This window comes from Felis catus, chromosome X (genome assembly GCF_018350175.1).
Source record: "Felis catus isolate Fca126 chromosome X, F.catus_Fca126_mat1.0, whole genome shotgun sequence".
NCBI lineage: Eukaryota > Metazoa > Chordata > Mammalia > Carnivora > Felidae > Felis > Felis catus.
The window spans coordinates 1852362-1872709 of record NC_058386.1 but is presented as its reverse complement, the minus strand read 5'-3'; the positions used below and the strand labels follow the sequence as shown (position 1 = coordinate 1872709).

Here is a 20348-nt window from a genome sequence, read left to right as displayed (position 1 = left end):
CTCCTTTAGAGGGAACGGAAGTAAGGAACCAGAACCCCTACTCGGGCTCTAACGTATGTGAGATTTTAGTGGGGCCATGGAAACATGTAGTAGGTTCTTTGGATACGGAATGACTGAGGCTCAGGGACATTTCAGAAAGGAGCCACTTGCTGTTTCCCTGAGAGACTCAGCACACAAGTCCTCCACCACTTGTGGGGTGCCGTGAGGGTGAGGATAGGAGTGAGCAGACTCCCCTGCCCTTCCATTGGCCGGCAGGTGTAAGCACAGCCTGTCTGTGGTGCATGAGTCATTCCTTTGACTGGTACCTACACATTGGGTTCTATCCATTTGTTTGGGTTGCCATTAACAGCGGACCACATGCAGGGTGCCTTAGAGACAGGCATTTATTCTCTCCACATCCGAGAGGCTGGGAGACTGAGATCCAAGCAGGGCTGAGGCTGGGGGGTCTGAGATCCAGGCAGGGTTGAGGCAGGGGCTCTGATATCCAGGCAGGGATGAGCCTGGGAGATTCAAATCCAGGCAAGGCTGAAGCTGGGGATCTGAGATCCAGGCAGGGCTGAGGCTGGGGGTCTGAGGTCCAGGCAGGACCGAGACTGAGGGTCTGAGATTGAGGAAGGGCTGAGGCTGGGGAGTCTGAGATCCAGGCAGGGCTGAGGCTGGGAGTCTGAGATCCAGGCAGGGCTGAGGCTGGGAGTCTGAGATCCAGGCAGGGCTGAGGACAGGAGGCTGAGATCCAGGCAGGGCCGAGGCTGGGGGTCTGAGATCCAGGAGGGGCTGAGGCTGGGGGTGTGAGATCCAGGCAGGGCCGAGGCTTGGAGGCTGAGGTCCATGTGGGGCTGAGGCTGGGAGTCCGAGATCCACGCAGGGCTGAGGCTGAAAGTCAAAGATCCAGGCAGGGCAGAGGCTGGGCGTCTGTGGTCCAGGCAGGGCTGAGGATGGGAGTCTGAGGTCCAGGCAGGGCCGAAGCTGGGCATCTGAGGTCCAGGCAGGGCCGAAGCTGGGCGTCTGAGGTCCAGGCAGGGCTGAAGCTAGGAGTCTGAGATCCAGGCAGGGCTGAGGCAGGGGCTCTGAGATCCAGGCAGGGATGAGCCTGGGAGTTTCAAATCCAGGCAAGGCTGAAGCTGGGGATCTGAAATCCAGGCAGGGCTGAGGCTGAGAGTCTGAGATCCAGGCAGGGCTGAAGCTGGGAGTCTGAGATCCAGGCAGGGCTTGAGTTTAGGAGTCTGAGGTCCATGCGGGGATGAGGCTGGGAGTCCGAGATCCACGCAGGGCTGAGGCTGAGAGTCAAAGATCCAGGCAGGGAGGAGGCTGGGGGTCTGAGATCCAGGCAAGGCTGAGGCTGGGGGTCTGAGGTTCAGACAAGACTGAGGGTGGGGGTCTGAGATCCAGGCAGGGCTGACTGGGGGTCTGAGGTCCCTGCTGGGCTGAGCCTGGGAGTCTGAGATCCACGCAGGGCTGAGGCTGAGAGTCTAACATCCAGGCAGGGCAGAGGCTGGGAGTCTGAGGTCCAGGCAGGGCTGAGCCTGGGGGTCTAAGGTCCAGGCAGGTCTGAGGCTGGGGGTCTGAGATCCAGGCAGGGTGGAGGCTGAGAGTCTGTGGTCCAGGCAGGGCTGATGCTCGGGGTCTGAGGTCCAGGCAGGGCTGAGGCTGGGGGTCTGAGATCCAGGCAGGGCTGAGGGTGGGGGTCTGAGATCCAGGCAGGGCTGACGCTGGGGGTCTGAGATCCAGGCAGGACCAGAGGCTGGGGGTCTGAGGTCCACACAGGGCTGAGGCTGGGAGGCTGAGTTCCAGGCAGGGCTGAGGCTGGAGGTCTGAAGTCTAGGCAGGCCGAGGATGGGAGTCTGAGGTCCAGGCAGTGCTGAGTCTGGGCGTCTGAGGTCCAGGCAGGGCTGAGGCTGGGAGGCTGAATCTAGGCAGGGCTGAGGCTGGGGGTTGAGACCCAGGCAGGGCTGAGGCTGGGAGTCTGAGATCCAGGCAGGGCTGAGGCTGGGGGCCTGAGATCCAGGCAGGGCTGAGGCCGGGGGGCTGAGTTCTGGGCGGGCTGAGGCTGGGACTGAGTTCTAGGCAGGGCTGAGGCTGGGGCTCTGCGATCCAGGTTGGGCTGAGGCTGGGGGCTTGAGTTCCACACAGGGCTGGGGCTGGGTGGTCTGAGATCCAGGCAGGGCTGAGGCTGGGAGTCTGAGATCCAGGCTGGGCTGCGGCCAAGAGTCTGAGATCCAGGCAGGGTGGAGTCCAGGAGGCTGACATCCAGGCAGGGCTGAGGCTGGTGGTCTGAGATCCAGGCGGGGCTGAGGCTGGTTCCTCCTCTGTCCTGTCTGCTTGGCTTGTAGACCCCGTCTTCTCCCTGTGTCCTCACATGGTCATCCCTCTGTGTGCGTCTGTGTCCTCATCATCCCCTCTCCCTGTTCGGACACACGCCCTCCCCGAGTACAGTGCACCCCAGCGACCTCATGTTGCCATAATTATCTCTTGAAAGACCCCATCACCAGACAGTCCTGTCCTGAGATCCTAGGGATGCTTCTTCAACGTACAAGTTGGGGAGGGGACACAATTCAGCCCACCACAAGGGTGCACACTGGGAATGCTGGGATGTCCAAAGAGCTCTCGGCTTTGTAAGGATGAGCGTCCACTTCATCTGGACGGCAAAACAGTTTCCAGGTGACGGAGGAAAGGAACATCTGACGCGACACCACGAACGGCCCATCGCTTCCCCTTCCCTCTCTCTCTCTCTCTCAACGCGGCTGTGTCCTTCAGGCCTGGATGCCGATCAGAGGGGTTTTTTTCTTCCTCTCTCCATTTTGATGATACAAGAATGATTTATGCTGATGGCAATGGCACTGGAGGGAGCTATTCATTCCTCGCTTAGGTTTATCTCACCAGCGTTTTGGAAACCTTCTGAAGTTCAGCAGAGGCTCCGCGCACGGGGGAATTAAGGACCTCTTTGATCCGCTCAACATTGATGTCATATGTTTGCATAATGATCTAAGGAGGGATGTTGCTCGGAGTAGAGGGCTTTTCATCCCGAAAGCATCGTGCCTGTGTTTCTCTCCCGGCAAAACGTATTTGTATTAACCCCTAGAATCTTCGTGCCTCACGTGAGAGCAGATCACCCCCCCGGACCGGGCCCCCCTCACTAGACATACAGGCGCACAGGGAGCCGTGGGTGCAGGTGGGATCCAGGAGCCCAGCTGTGTGGGAGACGAGGAGAATGCCAGAACTCAGGGTTCGCCAGGGCTTTTCGTTTTGTACACATGGGATTTGGTATTCTTCAGAAATCGTGAGGCCACGACCTCAGGGAAGGACGGCCGTTGAAGACAGTGTGTTTTGCAATCAGAGGGGACCACGCAGGGAGGGGCCAGGGTCCGTCAGCAGGCAGAAGGGGCCAGGGAAACATGGACGGGAGCCTTTACTGTAGTTTGTGCAAGGAGGCTTAGGGCTGGCTGGCTTGAATCTCACCATTGGGCTCTGGGGCCTAGGGGCTTCCTGAATGTGTGGTCCCGCCCTGGGAAGCTTCCAGCAGGTGAGCGGTGGCCTGGGAACGGGAGAGCCCCATACACAAGGGGGTTGGGGTATGGGCTCTGGATTGGGTGGTTTATTTTTATTTATTTGTAATTTTTTAATGTTTATTCATTTTTGAGACAGAGAGAGAGAAAGAGAGGGAGAAAGCAAGCAAGGGAGTGGCAGAGAGAGAGAGGGAGACACAGAATCCGAAGCAGGCTCCAGGCTCTGAGCTGTCAGCACAGAACCTGATGCGGGGCTCAAACCCATGAACCATGAGATCATGACCTGAGCCAAAGTCGGACGTTTAACTGACTGAGCCACCCAGGCATCCCTGCATTTATTTATTTGCTGTTTATTTATTTATTTTTGAGAGTGGTAATCTACTTCTAATGCATACTTCTTTTTTTTAAATATTTATTTTTTTTCAGACAGGCAGAGAGAGAGAGAGAGAGAGAGCCTGTGAGCAGGGGAGGGGCAAAGAGAGAGGGAGACACAGAATCCGAAGCGGGCTCCAGGCACAGAGCCTGAGGCTGGGCTCAAACTGATGAACCCTGAGGTCGTGACCTGAGCTGAAATCAACATTCCGTCACTTGAGGGACTCAGTCACCCAGGCGCCCCTATTAGTTTGCATTTAAAAGGTGAATTGCTTGCTAACTCTGGGACCGGCTAGTTCTGGGAGGGGCCCGGGGTCCCTCCAGGGTCAGCAAAACCCAGATGTGAAAGCATCAGAAAAGCCTAGTTGCTAACACATCCTGAGAGTGCTGACAGCTCAGAGCCTGGAGCCTGCTTCACGTTCTGTGTCTCCCTCTCTCTGCCCCTCCTCTGCTTGTGCTCTGTCACTCTGTGTCAAAAATAAATAAATGTTAAAGAGAAGAAAGAAAGAAAGAAAGAGAGGAAGGAAGGAAGGAAGGAAAAGAAAGAAAGAAAGAAAGAAAGAAAGAAAGAAAGAAAGAAAAAGAAAGCAAAATTTAAAGTTTACAAACTTCCTCGTAGAGATTTTACCATTTGGTTGGGGCACCTGGGTAGGTAGTTCGGGCAGTTAAGCATCTGTCCGACTCCTGATTTCAACTCAGGTCACGATCTCACGGTTCGTGGGTTCGAGCCCCGCGTCGGGCTCTGTGCTGACACCTCGGAGCCTGGAGCCCGCTTCGGATTCTGTGTCTCCCTCTCTCTCTGCCCCTCCCCCGCTCGCACTCTGTCTCTCTCTCAAAAAATTAATCAACATTAAAAATTATTTTAAAAAACCATGGGGAGGAGAGGGTGAGGAGAGAGAGAAGCACGCCCCCAGACTGCAGTGCGGGGAGGGCTTTCAACTCCGTGTGGAAGCAGGAGTTAGTCCGTCAGACATGGCACAGAGGGACCAGCTCAATGTCACTCACGTTGGACTCGAGAGCCTGGCCACACGCAGGCGGGGGGGGGGGGGGGGGAGGGTCAGCCTCCGCACCTGTGTCTCTAGTAGCAGAAGTGACAAGGAAATCCCCCGGTGCCAGGGGTGGGGTGTGGGGGAGTGGATCTCATAGAAGCTTCCAGAAAGCCCTCCAAACCCATGCTGGCTGCTCTTCGCCCGAAGGTGGCATATCCCTCGATTCTGGGGTCGGTATACGAGCCAGAAATGTGACCCTGAACGTTCTGTCGTCTCCGTGGTGGAGCTGGGGGCTGGTCTTCGCTCCTGCGGTTCCGGACCCGAAGAGAAGGATTGATTCAGCTCCTTAACGAGGAATCGTCCTCCCTGGCTTGTGCGGAGAGGGTGTGTTTGCCTGGAACCTGATTGTACCTGTTTTGACTCCCAGGTGCCCTGATGACCCCCAACACCAGGCTCCAGCGTTTCGAGGTCTTGCAGAACGGCACCTTTGTCATCCGGAAGGTACAGGTGCAGGACCGTGGCCAGTACATGTGCACGGCCAAGAACCTACACGGGGCGGACAGGATGGTGGTCCTGCTGTCTGTCACCGTGCAGCAGCCCCAAATCCTAGCCTCCCACTACCAGGACGTCACCGTGTACCTGGGAGACACCATTGCCATGGAGTGTCTGGCCAAGGGAACCCCGGCGCCCCAAATCTCCTGGATTTTCCCGGACAGGAGGGTGTGGCAGACCGTGTCCCCCGTGGAGGGCAGGGTCACGCTGCACGAAAACAGGACCCTGTCCATCAAAGAGGCCTCTTTCTCGGACAGAGGCGTCTACAAGTGCGTGGCCAGCAACGCGGCGGGCGCGGACAGCCTGGCCATCCGGCTGCACGTGGCGGCCCTGCCACCCGTCATCCACCAGGAGAAGCTGGAGAACATCTCGCTGCCCCCGGGGCTCAGCATCCACATCCACTGCACGGCCAAGGCCGCGCCCCTGCCCAGCGTGCGCTGGGTGCTGTGGGACGGGACCCAGATCCGGCCGTCGCAGTTCATCAACGGGAACCTGTTCGTCTTCCCCAACGGCACGCTCTACATCCGCAACCTGGCGCCCAAGGACAGCGGCCGCTACGAGTGCGTGGCCGCCAACGTGGTGGGCTCTGCGCGCAGGGTCGTGCAGCTGACGGTGCAGCGCGCGGCGGCCAACGCGCGCATCACCGGGACTTCCCCGCAGAGCACCGACGTGCGCTACGGCGCGACCCTCCGCCTGGACTGCAGCGCGTCCGGGGACCCCTGGCCTCGCATCCTCTGGCGCCTGCCGTCCAAGCGCATGATGGACTCGCTGTTCAGGTACGTGCTCGCTCCTGCCTCCCGCTGCTGCGCTCCGGGGCCTGCCTTCCCTCTGGGCGCTGGGGTCCCCTCCTGCATCCGCCCTGGAGCCATCGCGGGAGCCCTCTCCTTGGGGTCAGATGGGGAGGGAAGTGACTCCGTGTCGGGACAAAGATGCTCGCACCCGGCTCCCTGCGTGTGCTCCGCGCAGGGAGTGGGCATTTCTTTCTTTGCATGGTGAGTTTTTGTCTTTGGAAAGTGGGATGTGGAAGAAGCATCTGTCTTTCTCCTTCTCCTTTCCTGTTCCCCCCTCTCAAGGGGAAAAAAAAAAAAGAACCAATAACTTCTGTTTTAATGATTATATATGGACTGTATTTACAGGGATAATATTGCCTGTAGTCCCCTAGGTTGTACGATTTCGACCCAACACACACACGAGAAGCTTCAGGTCTTACGAGAAAGTGACCTTAGCGGAAGAGAAGGGCCGTGAACACAGAAGAAGTTAAAGACATGAATAGGGCACCATGGTGGAGTATTCCAAACATTTCTTTTGGCCGCAAAGAGAGTCACATTCTCATCCAATGCCTTAAGTTCCCAGATGTACCTAGACCACTGGTTCTCCCCGGTATGCGGCTTTGGCCCCAGGGAACATTTGGCAATATTGACAGACTTTTTGATTGACAGGAATCAGGAAGTGACGATGCCACTGGTAATCACCCTACACTGCCCAGGACGCCCCATTCCAGGCGGTCATCCAGCCACGGGTATCAGTAGTGCCCAGGCTGAGACACTAACCTAGCATGAAAGACCATTCTTCTATCATCTATGCGTCCGTCTATCTATCTATCTATCTATCTATCTATCAATGATGTATCCATCCATTCATCCATCTATCCATCACTTATATATGTATCTATCTATCATCTATATCCATGTATCTATCTGTCTATCCATCCATCCATCTGTCCACTTATCTATCTATCTATTATTGGTCTATCTATCCATCTATCCATCCATCTATCCATCAGCTATCTATCTATCCATCAGCTATGTATGTATGTATATGTCATCTAAATCCATGTATCTATCCATCCATCCATCTATCCATCAGCTATGTATGTATTTATCTATCTATCTATCTATCTATCTATCATTGATCTATCCATCCATCCATCCATCCATCCATCTATCCATCAGCTATGTATGTATGTATTTATCTATCTATCATTGATCCATCTATCCATCCATCCATCCATCCATCTATCCATCAGCTATGTATGTATGTATGTATGTATCTATTTATCTATCTATCATCTATATCTATCTATCTGTCTATCATCTATGTATCTATCTATCTATCTATCTATCCATCCATCCACGAGCTATCCGTTGTGGTTTTCAGCTAGACAGATTATTCCCCCAGGGAACACCCATAAATGCCTGGGGACATATTTGGTTGTCACACTAGAGGGGAGGCTGCTATTGGCCTCGGGTGGGTGGAGACCAAGGACACGGCTCAACACCCTACAGTGCTCAGGACACCCCACCCCAGAAAGCCACCCCTCCCAGATGTCAGCCGTGCTGAGTCTGAGAAACCGTGGGCTACATCCAGAAGAGCCAATGTCTCTTCAGGAAGCATCTCAAGATACAGAGCAAAGAGACAATGGTTGCCAAAATGAAATCAAGGAAACATCAGTGGTGCCGTGGTGTAGAAACCCTGGCTCACGGCGCGTCCTCAGCATCCACAGCCCAGCAGCTCAGGCAGGAATGCATGCGGACGTGGGTCCCACCGCAGCACGTGAGGAGGGAAGCCAGCACCCAGGGCCTCGGCGCAGCTGTGCCTGGCCTCTCCAGTTTCTTTCCAATGCAGGGAAAGGGCGAACACGCTTTCTCGAAGCCTGAATGTGAACTTTAGATGGCGGGGTGGTGCCTGGTGAACCTTGCACTCTCCTTCCAGAATACCATGCACCCAGTTTTCCCTGGACTATCTCCCAGCTGAGCAGATGTACTGAATGAACGTGCAGTTAAAGAGTGTGGTCCCAGGACGAATATGAGCCACTCTGCTAGTATGCCCCTATAAATCATAAATCGCTGTTTTGGCATCTTCATTATTATGAAACTCTGACTAATTACATTCTTAGTAGAGTGCAATTAAACAACCCATGTGAGTTTTGTCAAAGAGCAGGCTCTTTGGCTCGCATACACATTGGGACTATTTAAAAATACAGATATCACAGCTTTTCTTGACTCCCGATCCCCTGTGATGCGTAGGCATGTATATGTTTCTGGGTTGCCCAGACGATTGTGGTTATGACCGAGGCTAGGAATCACCCCTCCGAAGTTTCGAAAAGCTGGCAGACATGAGGTACTGCACAGAGTTTTGGATTCTAAACTCTTAAGGCACATTGAAATATGTTTGTCTCCTCCTGTCTACTGACTCACATTGGCCTGATTCACACTTGCGGCCAACCAAACGGTGTATTTGGCCATTGTTAGTTGTTGTTTGTATTTTATTAACAATAGTCAGGTTGACTCAACCATAGGCAGACTCTGTTTTGTTTTGTGTTTTCTCTTCTTTTCTTTTCTCTTCTTTTCTTTTCTTTTCTTTTCTCTTCTTTCCCATTCTTCTCTTTTCTTGGTAACTGTTCAACACAGTTCCAGACACGCTGTCCGAATAATGCAAAATTTAGGATACATTTATGGGTTCAAACTCAACCCCTCCTGTCTTGATACCACCATGGTAAATTATGTGTCATTGCAAATTTTCAATCTGGACACTTTCTGAGGCAGAATCTCCCAGATCTTTCCACTTGTTATTGTGGGAATACCTCCAATTACGCAATGCATAGACTGGCCACTTTGCAGCTCCTCGCCTCATAATGGGACATAGTATAATATAGAATTGTCAAGAGTAGAAATTACGTCCGAAGCATTTTATTCGGGAAGAACCCTGCCTCTTTATTTGGGTCAACAGATTCATTCTCTCCCTGGCTGTAGCCTCTTTTATATTACCATAAGCTCTGCCCTGACCTCCCTGCAAATACGCAGTGAATACCCACCCAGCCTACATGGGCACAAGTCCTTGACTGCATTGCACATCCTGGGATCAGCGGCCAGGCCAGCCAAAGGTCAGGCTCTACCGAGTCAGAGTTCTTATTTGTGGCAAATCAATCATTTCCGCCTGTGAAGGCAGTCCCCTGCCGGCTGCAAAGACCACGTGACATTTTGCAGCCCCGGCCGTGTGCCCAGAAAGTTCCCCAGACCACGTGTTTTCCTTTCATCCTGGTGACCTAAAGTCAGGATAGAGCATATGGGAGACTGACATCCCTGTCCTTTTTGTCCCCCTCGGCCAGCTTTGACACCAGAATCAAGGTGTTTGCCAACGGGACCCTGGTGGTGAAGTCTGTCACGGACAAGGATGCGGGGGATTACCTGTGTGTTGCCCGGAATAAGGTTGGCGACGACTTTGTCGTGCTCAAGGTGAATGTGGTCATGAGACCGGCCAAGATCGAGCACAAGGAGGAGAATGACCACAAGGTCTTCTACGGTGGTGACCTGAAGGTGGACTGTGTGGCTACCGGGCTTCCCAACCCCGAGATCTCCTGGAGCCTCCCGGATGGCAGCCTGGTCAACTCCTTCATGCAGTCTGACGACGGCGGTGGCCGCACCAAGCGCTACGTGGTTTTCAACAACGGGACCCTCTACTTCAACGAAGTCGGCATGCGGGAGGAAGGGGATTACACCTGCTTTGCCGAAAACCAGGTTGGGAAGGATGAGATGACGGTGCGAGTGAAGGTGGTGACCGAGCCCGCCGCCATCCGGAACAAGACGTACGCCGTGGTTCAGGTGCCCTATGGCGACGTGGTCACCGTGGCGTGCGAGGCCAAAGGGGAGCCCACGCCCAGGGTGACGTGGCTCTCTCCAGCCAACAGGCTGATCCCCGCCTCCTCCGATAAGTACCACATATACCAGGATGGCACTCTTCTCATCCAGAAAGCCCAGCGCTCAGACAGCGGCAATTACACCTGCGTGGTCAGGAACAGCGCCGGGGAGGACCGGAAAACGGTCTGGATCCACGTCAACGTCCGGTCGCCCACCATCAACGGGAACCCCAACGCCATCACCACGGTGCGGGAGATCGCGGCCGGGGGGAGTCGCAAACTCATTGACTGCCAGGCGGAAGGCATCCCCACTCCGAGGGTCTTGTGGGCCTTTCCCGAGGGCGTGGTTCTGCCGGCCCCTTACTATGGGAACCGGATCACCATCCATCGCAACGGCACGCTGGACATCAGGAGTCTCAGGAAGAGCGACTCCGTGCAGCTGGCGTGCATCGGCCGCAACGAGGGAGGGGAAGCCAGGTTGATTGTCCAGCTCACGGTCTTGGACCCCGTGGAGAAGCCCGTCTTCCACGACCCGGTCAGCGAGAAGATCACAGCCATGGCTGGCCACACCATCAGTCTCAACTGCTCGGCCGCAGGGACCCCGACGCCCACCCTGCTGTGGGTCCTTCCCAACGGGACAGAGCTCCCGAGCGGCCAACAGCTGCACAGATTCTACCATAAGGGTGACGGCATGTTGCACATCAGTGGCCTCTCCTCCGTGGACGCGGGGGCCTACCGCTGCGTGGCCCGCAACTCGGCCGGCTACACGGAGAGGCTGGTCTCTCTGAAGGTGGGACTGAAACCCGAGATCAGTAACCAGTACCACAATCTGGTGAGCATCATCAACGGGGAGACTTTGCAGCTGCACTGCACCCCTCCGGGGGGCCGGTCAGCTCGCCTCTCTTGGACGCTCCCCAACACCATGCTGTTGGAGGGCCCCCAAACACGGGGGCGCTTTTCCCTCTGGGAAAATGGCACCCTCACGGTGCGCGACGCCTCCGTCTTCGACAGGGGAACCTACGTGTGCAAGGTGGATACGGAGTATGGCCCTTCCGTCATGAACTTTCCAGTTATCGTGATCGCTTACCCGCCCCGCATCACCAGTGAGCCAACCCCCGTCATCTACACGCGGCCCGGGAACACCATCAAGATAAACTGTATGGCCATGGGGATTCCCAAGGCCGAGATCACCTGGGACCTGCCGGACAAGTCGCACCTGACCGCCGGGGCGCAGGCCCGTCTCTATGGGAACAGATTCCTTCACCCCCAGGGCTCACTGACCATCCAGCAGGCCACACACAGAGACGCGGGTTTCTACAAGTGCACTGCGAAAAACATCCTAGGCACTGACTCAAAAACTACTTATATCCACGTCTACTGAAGTGCCTCCCCCAGAATGCGGACTCCACACAGCCACTGCTTGGCAAGTTAGAACAAAGCCTCATTTGTAAGGAAAGCCGCCTCAGTCAGATGGTCAGGACTCTTAACGGATCTGTCACGGTGCATGGGAGCCCCCGTCTGGGTTTCAGGTTCATGTTGACTTTGACCTACGCTTGTCGGCACAAGGAAGCAGGGCAAACACGAGAAGGATGGTTTGGCTTCTCCAGGGACTTTCATTCATGTTTATGGGATGTCATGTGCTCGCAGGAGCTGACTTGCACACACCACGCCAATGCCTTACTGGGCGTCTGTAGCAGACGTAAGGAACACTCCCCGAAAATAAACCATAGAGATTGCCAGTGCCTTGCTACCCCGTTGAAGATGCATCCCCTAGTTAACCTGCTGCAGTCTTAACATGATAGAGTGTTCTACGATGACTCCCCATCTTTCACTTATGTCCTGTCACTTTAGAACTCCAGCTTGCCCAAGAAGGGCTTAGAAGCACAGTGACTGATGTCTTTGTAATGTACAAGTTTCATACAATATGGCTACCATTTTATATGGGACTCACTTTTTATATAATGGACTCACTTTCTCCCTGGAACTCACTTTTTATATAAGGTCTTACCTAAAGACTTTTTTTTATATTTTCTTTCCAATCAGACGATGAGGCTAGAAAGAAAGGAACACTTTCTGTCTCATTAAAAATAATAAATTATTGGTCTTTACAAGACTTGGACACATGAGAGCAGGCATGGAAATACAATTGGAAAAAAAATAGCCTCCAAACCTCCTTGAGCAAATTCAGTAACCGTGATTATATTACCTTCCCCAGCAACCCTACAGTGTGGGAGGCTGGGAGATTGGATTTCCTTGTTTGTGGATTTATCTTGAGAGCTGAAGTCGGGGAGGGGGAAGGAGAGGATAGGAGAGAGCTAAGCCGTGTCCCTGAACAATGAATCCAGAGCCTCCTGGAAAAGCCCGGAAAGGTGTCTCCCTCATGCAACGCCCCGTCGGTGTGTGCTCATGGAAGATAGGAGACATGTTATCCCCATGACTGCTTTACTGTATTTTTAAGGTCAATATAATGTACATTTGATAATAAAATGATATTTTCCAAATAACCAGGCCTATTTTCCAGGGCAAGAGCATTTCATGTGAATCTGGGTATAAAGCAGTGTTTAAAGAGCTGCCTATACCAGCACATTGGAATGATTTTATTATCTGCAAGGGTTTAACAGGCAAGGAAACTGAGTGGCTCTAAGCATGTATTTTACAGGAAGGTATGGTGGGACCCTTCCATCCCAGGGGGTGCTGGTTCAGTAAAAAGCAAGACAGTCAGGGGCACCTGGTTGGTTCAGTCGGTTGACTATCTATCTGACTTTGGCTGAGGTCATGATCTCTTGGTTCATGAGTTTGAGCTCTGTGCTGACAGCTCAGGGCCTGGAGCCTGCTTCAGATTCTGTGTCTCCCTCTGTCTCTCTGCCCCTCCCCTGCTCACACTCCTTCTCTCTCTGTCTCTCAGAAATGAATAAAGGTTAAAGAAATTAAAAAAAAAAAAAGAAGCAAGACAATGGGGGTGGGGGGGTGGGGACGTGGTGCCTTTGCAATCGCTCAGGAAATTCTCTTTGGGAAAGACACATCTGGGGCACATGTCTCAGCCTTCCTCAAATATGCCAAACTGTCATTCTTCTGTTTCCCCTAAGAGGAAAAACAAAACTCGAGATAAGTATTTGGGAAGAACATGACTCTCAACGTTGACACCAAGTGAAATGCTGCCAATCTTTAATGAATGGCAGTCACTGACGCAAAACAGTGCTTGGCTCTCCATGACCTGTGGGATGCACAGAGGGTCTCTCGTCTGTCCCTCATTAATCCATTTATTTGCTTACACATATTCGCAGTGCCCTTACCATGTGCGGGATACGAGGGCAGGCCCTGAGAGAACCACGTGTGCAGGAAACACGTCTTGCCTCAAGAGTTCATGCTCCGTAGACAAGTCTTGAGCCAAAGGAGGGCTTCTCGACCTCTGTACCCATTTGGGTTAATGAGGGACAGACGAGAGACCCTCTGTGCACCACTCTCTGGCGTGGGGTGTCCTGTGCACTGTAGGGTGTTGAGCAGCGTCCCTGTTCTCCACCCACCAGATGCCAGTAGCACGTGCCAATCCAGGTGTGACAACCAAAGATGGCTCCAGATATTGGCAAACGTGCCCGCTAAGATTGCCCCTGCTTGAGAACCACTGCCATGGATGCCAGATATATGGTGGAGGACAAAGATGAAAACAATACATAGGTAAACAGATGGACAGATGATGAAGAGGAAGATGATGATGATGATGATGGTGGTGATAAATAAATAGATTGGTGACAGACGGGTGGGCTCCACACACATCTGTAAGGACTTGCCCTGTCCTGCCGGAGGCAAGATAGCACGGCACAAAGATGCCTTTGGTGGTCTCCACACACAGTCTTCTCAAAGGATGGAAAACAGTTGCCCAGGTCAGCTGGACACAAACCTGAGACATTCAGAACCATTACAGGTGGTTCAAAGAGCTTTCAGAGCCCAGGAGACTCAAAGGCCACATCAGACGGAAGGGTGAGTGACATTTTTATGATGGGAAGTCATAACAGGGATGGCTGGAGCGAGTCAGATGGACTTATTCCCCAGGAGTAAACACATTTAAGTCCGTTTGCCCCCAATACGGATGTGTGTGATTTCAGATTGTTGATTGGCACCACATATGGTTTTCTCATGACTTGTAAATACTATATTAACGACATAATACATTAACTAAAAGGTCTCCCCCACCCGCCCTCCACGAACTTCTAACATTGGGTACATGTGCTTGTAAATCTGGGCGCACGAGCAAAACTCTTAGCTGGCAGACAGCTGTCCCTCTTTGCTCCCAGGGTTTCACTGGAAAAGAGAACCCAAACCGGGCAGTTTGGTTCCAATTGCAAATAGAGCTCTTGTTCCAATGAAGCTGCACAGGACTCTAGATCTGGTGAGGCCAGCCTCTCTCCTGCTACTAAATGGAAAGTGTGGGATGCTACATCCTGCAGAGGACTTTTCTGCACTTTTTATCCCGTGAGACGAAACTCCAGATGGGCAGTGTGGTGAGTTTCTGGGTTCCGGGAGGACCTGATATTTTGGGAAAGGAAACTGCATCCCACGTGTCAGGCTATTCAGCCTTCCTAACAGACTTAAACTTGTTACGTCATGAGAAGTCAGTGGCTCTCCTTCTTGGCTTTGTGGTGTGATCACCTGGGGAGATTAAAAATTCCTCATGTCCTGGTGTGTTCATTTCCTGGGGCTGCCATAACAAATTACCACAAATTGGGAGGGGGATGGGTAGGGCTTAAAAGAATTGAAATTTATGCTCTCCCAGTTCTGGGGAGCAGATTTCTGAGATCCAGGAGGGGCAGGACCACGGAGACCCAGGAGGGGCAAGACCACGGAGATCCAGGCAGGGCAGGGCTGTGCTCCCTCCAGAGGCTCCAGGCGAAGATCCTTCCCAGCTTTTCCAGCTTCTGGGGCTCCAGGCATCCCTGGACTTTTGGCCACGTCCCTCCCATCTCTGCCTCCGTTCTCTGTGTCTGTGTCTCCCCTTTTTTGTCCCTTATAAGGACACCTCCCATTAGATTTAGGGTCTACTTGGATAATCTAGGATGAACTCATCCAGAGATGTTTTACCTAATTATGTCTTCAAAACTTGTTTTCCTAAATAAGGTCCACTCATAGGTTTCAGGATTTAGGACGTGGACGTATCTTTTGGGGGCCATCATTCAACCTACTACACCAACCCATGTGTCTAGCTAATTAAGTCAGAATCTTAGAAGGAGAAGGCCTTGTAATTATAATCTGTGTCAAGGTAGAGGTGAACAAGTGGCTGGTGTAGTGCTGAGATCCATCAGGGAGTTTGGCAAATCTATACCATGGTCCATTCTGCATTTCCTTATGGGTTAACACTCTGTGGGGCAATCTAATGTGCTCTTTTCTGCCATATTGCAGGCCCCTGCCCGTATAGACATCAGAGCCTTGGCACGTGCTATTTAACCTCCTGTGCTCTGTTTGCAGACTTGGGAGAGAGAGGAAGCTCCCTGCACACCCACCTTAGAGGGTCATTGTTCAGATAGAAAATAATGTGCTTAGAACAGAGACTTACCCATTGCGTGTGTGAAATCAATGAGATGCGGTCTTGAATTTAGGTTCTGCCCCTTATCAGCTATGAGAACCTAAGTATGATCTATGCTAGCTTCCATTTCCTTGTATGTCAGAGGACGTTAACACTCCTCACTTTATAGGATTACTAGGAAATCCACTGAGATAACATACAGATAGTGAGACAATGGTTAAAAGTCCAATTTAAAAAAAAATCCTACAGCTGTACCTATCACATATTAGAGTAACATAAATCATCTGAAAGAGAAATACACATATTTTTGTTGTTTTAGAAACTCTACAACACCTTTTGATTATGTAAAAACAAAGTCCAGCCCCAGTTTGGACTCTCAGAAACATGTTGAGGTGTGAGAGCAAAGAAGTGAGGGGGCACAAACAGAAAAATAGAGGAAAGAGAGAGGGGTAGATAGATAGATAGATAAGTGATAGATAGATAGATAGATAGATAGATAGATAGATAGGTGATAGATAGATAGATAGATAGGTGATAGATAGATAGATAGATAGATAGATATGGGTAGATAGGTAGGTAGATACATAGATAGATATGATGGATAGATAGATGATAGATAGATAGATAGATAGATGATAGATAGATGACGGATGGATAGATAGATTGATAGATAGATAGATATGGGTGGTTAGATAGATATGATGTATAGATAGATGATAGATAGATAGATAGATAGGTATGGGTAGATAGATAGATAGGTAGATACATAGATAGATATGATGTATAGATAGATGATAGATAGATAGATAGATAGATATGGGTGGTTAGATAGATATGATGTATAGATAGATGATAGATAGATAGATAGATAGATAGATAGATAGAGGTGGATAGATAGATGATAGATAAATAGATGATATATAGATGATAGATAGATAGATGATAGATAGAAAGATAGATGATAGATAGATAGATGACAGATGAATAGATAGATGACAGATGGATAGATAGATAGATAGATAGATAGATAGATAAAGGTGGATAGATAGATGATAGATAGATGGTAGATAGATAGATAGATGATAGATAGATGATAGATAGATAGATAAAGATAGATAGATGATAGATAGGTAGATAGATAGATGATAGATGGATAGATAATAGATGATAGATAGATAGACAGATAGATATGGTACACAATATATAAGATATTTACAAATCAATATAAAATTACATATGTATGAATATTGGGATTCAAGATTCAAGAAACCATAGTTGAGCCGACTATTAAATCAACATTTACATTTCCTGCTGAATCCTTCAGTATCCAAAATGTCTACGTAAACCTCACATTGTGCACACTATGTCCTGGCTGCCTGTTTCACACACCATAAAACGATCATCCCTAGCACCTTGCAGGATCTGTTTGCCCCAGTGACTGTACATCATGTGAGCAGATAACTCTCATCGGTCTATGAAACGTCTTCCATTCATAAAGCAAAATGCCACAATCCTGAATAGTATCCAGACCTTCCCACACATCTTAACACAAGTCTTCTTAATAATTATTTCTTATTTTAAAAGTTAGGTAAGAAGAGACAGAAAAATGAACAGGTGGGATTCCAAGGGTAAAGGTGGATAATTGCAGAAGTCACACATAGAAGGGAAAATATAACTTGGGTAGCACTTTCAACCCTAAAAAATGAAATTTAAAAAATCTTCGTACGATTTTCTTTGGTACCTATTCCCATTTTAGTACATAGAAAACACTTTTATTTTTATTTTTATTGAAGTTTATTTATTTTGAGAGAGAAAGAGAGTGGGAGAGGGGCAGAGGGAGGGAGAGACAGAATCCCCAGTAGGCTCCATGACATCAGGGGTGCCATCGACGCATGGCAGGGCTCGAACTCATCAACTGTGAGACCATGACCTGAGCCAAAATCAAGAGTCAGAGGGTTAACCGACTGAGCCACCCAGGTGCCCCTCGAAAACATTTTTAAAAGGCAACCCTACCACATACTGTCGACAGCAATGCCATTTCCCTAACACCAAGGTGATTAGCTATCCTTGAAGCCTGAAGCATCTCCTGACACATTGCGGAATATTGGTGAGGTCCATCTTCCCAGGCAGGCCGAGACTACATTTCCCAGGCTCCCTTGCTTCTAGATGGAGTCACGTGACTACTTCTTACCAATGATGTGTCTCCTTTCAAGGTAAAGCCGGTGAAGAAGCAGGGACGCATGGTATTTGCCAGGATCCCTTTCCTCCAGATGCAGTCATGTGATCAATTCTCACCCAACAGGTGACTTCCTTCCAGGCTAAAATGATGGATATAGAAATTTTAAGGTGCTAGCGGATGGAGGGGCTGCAGATAGGAAGAGCCTGAGTTTCTGAATAGCTCCGGGGCTTTTCAGAAAGCATGGCCTGCCATGTGGACTCTCTGTTACGCTACCGTGCTCTGAAACCCTTCCTCTTATGGCCGCCATAACTCTTGGGAACCACTCTCCCCCTGGCAAGTAGACACTCATGCTTATTGGGTTATGACTTTGCAAGTCTGAGGTTTATTCTACCCATAGGATGGTCCCATATAAGACCATGAGCCATAGCAACACTGTGATGTTTATTTATTTTTTTTTTAATTTTTTTTTTCAACGTTTATTTATTTTTTGGGACAGAGAGAGACAGAGCATGAACGGGGGAGGGGCAGAGAGAGAGGGAGATACAGAATCCGAAACAGGCTCCAGGCTCCGAGCCATCAGCCCAGAGCCTGACGCGGGGCTCGAACTCACGGACCACGAGATCGTGACCTGGCTGAAGTCGGATGCTTAACTGACTGCGCCACCCAGGCGCCCCAACACTGTGATGTTTAAACAATACTTGGGAAGAGCTTTCTTTGGAAATGCGGGGGGAAACCAGGGGTTACTTCTTTTATCATTATTACAATGATCTTTATGGATGGATCGTATAACTCAAATTTGTACACGAGTTGTGATTTTCTAAATCTCTCATATGCTGCGATTTAAAATGCATGATAGGACTTTTGGTATTAATTATTTATTCTAGAGCAAGGAACTAGGGCCCATGAGATCCCAAATTTCTCCCATCTGTGAGCCGTAGAGAACCACTGCCTGCAGTCCAGGCCAATGTTTCAGCTGCATTTGTAAACATGGCATACATTAAAATTTCCTACAACGTTTTTGTCAAAACATCCAGACTCTGAGGTTTCCCCTCCTGATTGTTTAAGAAAGAGAAAGAGAAAAGTATATTTTCATTTAAAAAAATACATAAAGCGGCTTAAGAGCAGGAATGCGTTGTTAGTGAAACTGAATTCAACTTTTCTGTTATGAAAAAGAAAATGTAGACACCGTGCTTTGGGAAGGAAGAAACCAGGCTCTTTTCCATTAATGTCTGGCAACGTGAATTTTAAAACAATGATAAAAAGTAAATAAGCAAAATCTTTAACGGATTTCACATATAACATGAAGAGTCACAAAGCCCCTTTTATTATTTTAGGTTGTATAGGCTTTTGTACAATATGTCAAAATAATTCAATGAGATGGTGAGTTTTATGCCATTCCTTAGGATTTGGCTCTCAATGATTATAAAAATAGATGATGCGTAAAAGCTTTTTTTTTTTTTTCCTATTTTTCTTTCTGGATGATGGGAGGAGGTCAAGGTCTATTTTCAATAAATAGTTAAAGAAAGATTAAAAACACAAGTTTCAGAGGACAGGATTAGTACCCACTACAGTTTCGTTTTCTTCTTGTCGATACTGGAAAATGAGACTTTTGTCAAGCCAGGATTTAAACTAATAAAAAAAAAGTAACCGCAGAGATTTTTTTTTCCTACAGAAAATACTGGGTTTAGTACATTTCAAACGGGGGAAAATAATCTTTCTTGACAGCTTTCCAGCAGAAAGCAGAAAAGTGCACCAAAGGCCACCCACCCCGTGGCCAGGTTTCTGGAGGGCCAAAAGGAATTGGCCAGAAGGAACGCAGATCCGGGGCCATCTGGGAGAGAAAGACCAAGCTCCTAGTTTCCACACATAAAGCTTATACTACAGTGAGTTTCTGTAAAGCCTTTATTTCATATTATAAATGTTATAGGTAAGATATCGCAATATAGAAGAAAAGGAATAAATAAACATTACTCACAATCGCATTACTCAACATACACTGAGCATACTCGGACTTGGCTAAGTGTACACGCAAACAAAAATCAGTTATATATGTAATTTCAGTTCTGTTTGTATGACAAACCGTGTGGTTGAAGGTTCATTTATTCCCCATAACAATCTATGATTTTAATACTCCAACGCCATCAGTGGGACTAATATCCCATTATTTGGATGCACCGTTAAGTGTTCCACCATTTCTTGGTGGACGTCTGGATTGTTTCATACTTTGCACAGTCTCCCGTTAAACTCCGAAATCCCATGGCACAGGATTGCTACAGTAAAGAATGTGAATGTATGTGAGGTTGTTGCCAGACATTGGAAGTACCTTCTAAAACGGGTTTCCGGGGGCGCTTGGGTGGCTCAGTCGGTGAAGCATTCGACTTCGGCTCAGCTCATGATCTCGCGGTCCGTGGGTTCGAGCCCCGCGCCGGACTCTGTGCTGACAGCTCAGAACCTGGAGCCTGTTTCAGATTCTGTGTCTCCCTCTTTCTCTGACCCTCCCCTGTTCATGCTCTCTCTCTCTCTCTGTCTCAAAAATAAATAAACGTCAAAAAAATGTTTTAAAACGGGTTTCCAATTTCTACAGCTCCCATCTGGCATA

General features: G+C 49.8%; 1 protein-coding gene across 2 annotated transcripts in view; it reads left to right on the top strand.

The window, feature by feature from the left end:
• Positions 1 to 12556, top strand: part of MXRA5 (matrix remodeling associated 5) — a 28707-nt gene extending 16151 nt beyond the window's left edge. For both annotated transcript variants that reach the window (XM_045050631.1, XM_004000245.6), the window contains 2 exons: positions 5292 to 6192; positions 9525 to 12556. In XM_045050631.1, coding sequence (XP_044906566.1) covers positions 5292 to 6192; positions 9525 to 11433 — 2810 coding nt within the window. In that variant the 3' untranslated portion in view covers positions 11434 to 12556. The remainder of the gene's footprint in view (positions 1 to 5291; positions 6193 to 9524) is intronic.
• The last annotated feature ends 7792 nt before the right edge of the window (positions 12557 to 20348 follow it).